The sequence below is a fragment of the Clupea harengus genome, chromosome 9, assembly GCF_900700415.2.
Source record: "Clupea harengus chromosome 9, Ch_v2.0.2, whole genome shotgun sequence".
Taxonomy (NCBI): domain Eukaryota; kingdom Metazoa; phylum Chordata; class Actinopteri; order Clupeiformes; family Clupeidae; genus Clupea; species Clupea harengus.
In genome coordinates, this window is record NC_045160.1 from 19386195 (window position 1) to 19392194 (window position 6000).

Genomic DNA, 6000 nt, shown 5'->3' on the forward strand with positions numbered 1-6000 from the left:
CTGTCTGTGGTAAATTGACTTGATCAGGCTGAGGAGATGAAGATATTGGGGGTAGATACGATGATCTGTTTCTCGGAGTACCTTTAGAGAGAACTCTGTGCAATATGCTTTGCTCTTTATTCCTTTAGTATGCCCACTAAGGGTCCAAGTCTGTTCATTTCAGAGGTAAACATAGCAAGGCATCCACTTTATGTGGGCAACTAAAGACAGAACATCTTTATAATGTGAATCTTATTGTGATGCATGCATATAGTTATACAGTTCAGAGATAATATTCAACAATGTTCTAAAGTGAATTAGGACAATGGCCCCATGTTAGAATCATGAAAACTAGATACAAATGAGAAGATAATAGAGATGACAAAGAAGACACCAAGCTTCCGCAATGTTCTAGGAAAAAGGCCTTGTGGTGTTGACAACCCAAAACATGTTGATCAGCCCCTTAGGCTAGAAGACATTTAAAAAGTATCATTGCAAGACTACTTTCTCAATTACACAATGGATCTAGTATAATTCCAAAAGTAATATATTTGTCTGCAAATACTGAAAATAAATAAACAAAATGTAAAACTTGTATAAGTATTCAAATCCCTGTCCATCGGAGTTATTTGACCCTAACTGATCCTAATTAGGTACTGCTTATGAGTGATTAAAGTAGAGATCTCCTGGATCAAATGCTTAAGTGAGAAAAAGACTGGTAAGGGAGGCCACCACAGTCCAGCCGACACCCTGAAAATTTGACACGGTTCAGTGGTTGAAATGGGGGGGGGGGGGGGGGGGGGGGGAGTCCAGTCTTAACAGCTATCCATAAAACTGGGCTCTATTGTGGGTGGCAACAAAAAACATTGTTTTCAAAGATCCACATTACAGCATGTATAGAGGTTGCTTAAGATGTGGGAATAGGGTTTTATGGTCTTTTGAGACCAGAATAGAGCTTTCTGGCCAATCCACAAAGCGCTACATGTGGCATTAATCTATCACTGCCAAGGCCTCAAGGAACACCATCCCAGTCGTGAAAAAAGGGCAGTGGTAACATCATCTACAGGAACTGTAGAATTGAAGTGAGAATAAATGAAAACAATTCTACACAATATGGCAAGGAAACCTGTTGTAGTCATTTGTAACACTAAGGCTTGGGAGAGGGATGTACCTAGCAGTGGGACTATTACCCAAGGTATAAGGCTAAAGCAATAATGGAGAGGCTCATAAACAGTTAGGTGAATATTTTTAGAAATCCTACTAAGACCACCACCCCATTAACCTAAATGTTCTATATACATTGAGAAGAATAGGGGGGAAACACTGCCGAACAATGTGCTAAGCTGGTACCTACTCACTTCAAAAGACTTAAGGCCGTTACTGGAGCAAAGGGGTTTTCTATTATGTATTAATGTATAGAGGATGAATATTTAAACACGCAGTATATTTTAGTTTTTAATTATTTAAATGATGTGTGCACATCATAGCCTGATTCCCGTCGATGTTGTAAAGGGTGACAAGCACTGCTAATGCTGAACAACACAGGTAAACGTACTAACCAGAGCCAGATTCCCTAGGCTAAGGAGCAAGAACTCTAATCCTCTAAATTCATCATGACAGACTTTAAAATCTTAACATGTCGGCCCATTTCTTTTCTTCCTCTGGGGCAGTGACAACAATCATCTCTGCAGGGGGTAAATGCTGCCTCACCGGGGGAGCTGAATCAGCCCTCATCTGCTTTAACACTCTAGCCTACAGAGCCTATATCTGGATAATCACTTGCCCTCATCATGAGCACGTCATGAGAGTGTCTTACGAATGAAATACATGTTACTAATTACCAACACTCTTTTTCTCTCCTAAGCCTGAGAAACTGGATGTACATGTGGCATGTCCATGTCTACTGGCTGTTAGTTTGCCTCAAGGCCCATGGCACTGGGCCCATAGACGAACATGATGGCAGGATCACCACCTTTTGAGCCAAAGAAAACACTGAAGACGACACTGATGTGTTTTCCAGATACCTGTAAAACAGACCTGTTCTGGTATATTTACTCACTTAGCACATCAAAGGCCATATATCTATCTAACACTTGGGGTTATAAAACCTACTTGTTGTTGCATTTGGGTACATAGCAAACACAATTAATTCATTTGTTGTTTATTTTTTATTTTTATTTTTTTTAAATGTGTAATTAAGTATTGCTTAGATGATTCAGTGAGCATTGCTCCCATGACTTCATGGGGCAGACATGTTACGACACAGACTACTTGCTTGAGGTGTATGCTGCCATTGCCAGCTGAACCTGTTAAACACAAAGTTAACTTGGACAGAGGAGCGTTTCTGATGGTGGCTATCCAATGAAGCTTTGCTCGCCCTCCTTGTTAGACTTTATCTGAAAACATCAGCTCTCGACATTATTCCCCCACTGACAACCTGATGAATTAAAGAGTTTTTTTACTAAAACTATAATCAACAGACTTGCTTTGCAAACACTAACAACAACAGAAATGGGACTGAGGAAGGCTAGTGAGCTTGCTAACTGATGTATTTCGGCAATATAATTGGCAACATCGTGTTCTCCTGTCGCAAAATGTACAGAAGGATGAGCCTTTCACTGGCCAGGTTCTAGCCTTTCTTATAGTCAATGACATGGATTGAGTGTTCCCAAATCTCGCTGCCCTTTACAAAATACATCTCACAATTCCTGTGAGTAGAAACCCGGCAGAAAGTTTCTTAAACTTATCACCTTAAACTTTTAAAAGGCAAGGAGCGCCTCGCAACTTGCACCACTTTTGATAGAAAAACAGAGCTGCAAACATTGAATTGAATAAGGTGGTCAACAAGTTTTCAGAAATGAAACGTCAATGTGTTTATGTTGTCTCAGAGTTATAGGCCTATAGCACGATCACTTTGAATGTGAAATCATATACAGGCTGTTAGCCTTTTTAAGAATCCATCCAAGAATCAGTTGTATGTCTACAGTTTGTTAATACAATGTATTTCAACAATTAATACATTGAAAATGAAATCTGTTTTTTTTAAGCTCCGCCCCTTCTTACCACCACAGTTCGGCAGCATAGTAAATTCAAAGCTTAATTTCCTCTGGCTAGTTAGCTAGTGCTGGTATCCAGTTCATGTTACTGAATGCAAATTGGAACTGACGACACACTGCCTGCCTTAGCAACATAAATTGAAACCCGTTATTTACCAGCGCCACAAGGCAAGACAACTTTAACAGACTTTAAATGTTACACTTTTGGTAGCGAAAACACATCTCTATGTTGTGAAAATCAATGTCTGTCCCTTCAGCTCAGACTGAATTATAACCATAAGGCCCTTTAAAATTGCTGCAGGAACAATACTATAACTGGACTTAGATTTGTGATAGCCCAGTCCCTTGGCCCTTATAAATTGATTGATAAGTGCCTCTGCATAGGAGCTCAACACTTATGGGACAGATCCCTGACAACACAGACTCTCATTCATGATCACTGTGGCATTATGTAACCTGCAATATGTTAGCGCCGGTCCATGGATGCATCATTGTATGATTATCAAAGAAAACACGGCCGAAAGAGGATTGGCTCCGAGAGTCACAGCTCAAAGTATTGAACTACATGCTGAGATGACACACAAAAAATGTGTGCCACTTTAAAACACTAAAATACTAAAAGCTAACTCCAGATGTGGGTTATTAATTTCTGTTTATTCATGGTTAATAGAAAATTGATTTAGCATTTATGAGTAGAGGTTGGAGAAAAAAAATCTAAACCGTGTAGTATTGTGATATTTTTCGGCACAATTTTATATGAATACAAATATCAAAGTATTATGATTTCATTTTGTTTTGGTACATATGTCTACTCTGATAAAACTGCTTCCGAAGTCCAAAAGGTGGCGCAAGACCTCGCTCTTCTCTTGCGTCACAGCAGAAATTAGGAAGGAAGTCAGAGTCGAGAGATTACCATGCCATGATGTCTGCAGACTCACAGTATATGAAACATAACATATGGAAGATATACATCGCAATATATCACAGAATTGGATCAAAATACTGGCTTTATTTTAAAATATAAAGAATTGCAATAATATTGCATGTTGGCCTAAATATCGTGACAGTATCACATCATCTATCACATCATCGCCTCTGTGGAAATTCCCACCCCTATTTAAGAGGGACCTAATTTGGGTGACAAAATTAAGACAGAACAAAATCTATGAGTTTTTCTTTTTTTAAATTATACTGTAAATAAATAAAGATTAACTTTCTCAGGCCAAGACCATTGACTATCACAAGGATCACTATCCTGCTTGACTCCGACCTGCTGTTTTGATAGACCAAGCTCATTAGCCTTTACTAAGCCAGTTGGCTGTTCCTCAAGACAAGGGCAATAAAACCAAGATAATCATAGTTGTGTTTAGCTTAACTTTTTTGCTGTTTAATGTAATAATCCATCTGAAAGCCCACTTTTGCCTGTTTTTAATAATTACATTAAAAATGACATCAATCATATTAAATGTCATTAAAATGCCATAAGAAGTTTCTTCTTTACTAAAGTTATGGGCTGCAGGCGCTATAACATCTCTATCGCCATCTGCCTGCATTATTTTCCATATGAGTGGCATCAATCCCGCTTTCTTCCCTGCACCCCCTCCCCCAACACACGTCTCTCGCTCTTACTCACACACTGAGAGAGAGGGAGAGAGAGACCGCAGATTTAAATACAATATAAAACAAAACATGCATGTTTTAACCGACGTCCTTACCTTGAGCACTCATGGCCAGGAATAGGCCTATTCTCCAAAAACTTTCGAACATCGCCATAGCACCAATTCGTCTCCACAAGGCTTTCCGTAGCACAATGATTCCCAGGAGAGGGTTGACTTCTTATAGATCTATACAGTTAGGCATGTAACTTCAGCACTAAATCCAGCCCAATGTTACATGAAATGCCTGTACCGTTTGTTCATTAAAGTAACGGAGAATAAGAAGTATTTCGTTGTTCAATGAACGGCACTGCGTAAACTATCACCAGTTATTCACGCTGTTTATTAAAAGTGCAAGACACTTCTCATTAAAACCAGATGCAGGCAACAGTGAATGGTCAATTAGTTTACCCTCGCCTAAAGTGTTTTTCCCTGGTGAGGCAAAAAAGACGCTGAGGTCTAATAGTCGATTTAAAAATATCACTTAAAATAGCAAAGCATTTCCTCCATCAACCTCCGATCCCTTCTGATGCATCCAGCTGCCTTGGCTTCTGCAGCGTATCGTAGATCTACCCCCCTCACGATTTAGGGGAGCCGAAGACGGAGGGTCTCTGTCGATGAGAGAAGGGGTAGTGGATCTCCTGATCGATGTTTTAGGAACAATTTCCCGAAAACGACTCGATTTCTTCTTAATCCTTAACCTCAACCGCCAGTAGCCCGATTTGATATTCCCCAAATGTTGGATGTTTCCTTCAGATCTGGTCCAGGTGAAAGCTCCTCAAAGTTCAGTTGATCCCCTATTGTGCACTATGTAGGCATCAAGTGGCCAAGTTAAATAACTGTTTAGGAAAGAGATTGCTGCGACGTGACGCTAGCCTGCTGAATCGAGTCTCTAGCCATTGCAATTAAATTGCCTATGATGGGAGTCTCTTATTCGGGAATACTGCAGACGTAGAGTTCGCAATAATACCACCACAACCTGGACTGCTGTGATGTTGCTGACAACCACTGAGGAAAAATCCGAATCGAGTGACGTTAGATAAGGAGGGGCTTGGACTGCCATGTTAAGCGAGTAGGAGGTAAGCGCCGCCATGACAATCTTGCATGGATGCAGTGCATTAGAGCTGCAGGCTGGATATTTAGCGTGGGCAAATCACAATCTGTTTAACACGTTTTATTCACTCTTGCAACATTCTTGTCCTTCAGCCCTCTTAAAACTAACTGAGAAACAAACAAAAGAAAAAGACAAAACCTCCTGTGTTCGTAAAGGTGTCTAATAATGTCCCCGTGTAGACTAGCGAATAGTAGCC

At 40.1% G+C, this 6000-nt stretch overlaps 1 protein-coding gene across 8 annotated transcripts in view; it reads right to left on the reverse strand.

Moving 5' to 3' along the window:
- nectin1b (nectin cell adhesion molecule 1b) overlaps nucleotides 1–5732 on the reverse strand; it is an 88010-nt gene extending 82278 nt beyond the window's left edge. For 6 of the 8 annotated variants that reach the window (XR_004164314.2, XR_004164315.1, XM_031573759.2 and 3 more), the window contains exon 1: nucleotides 4751–5730. Coding sequence is in view for 6 of the 8 variants with exons in the window: in XM_031573759.2 (XP_031429619.1) it covers nucleotides 4751–4808 (58 nt within the window). In the remaining 2 variants the exon portion in view is untranslated. Of the gene's footprint in view, nucleotides 1–4750 lie in introns of all 8 variants that reach the window. The other 2 variants (XM_031573757.2, XM_012830467.2) reach the window with 2 other exon arrangements.
- Between the last annotated feature and the right edge of the window lie 268 nt (nucleotides 5733–6000).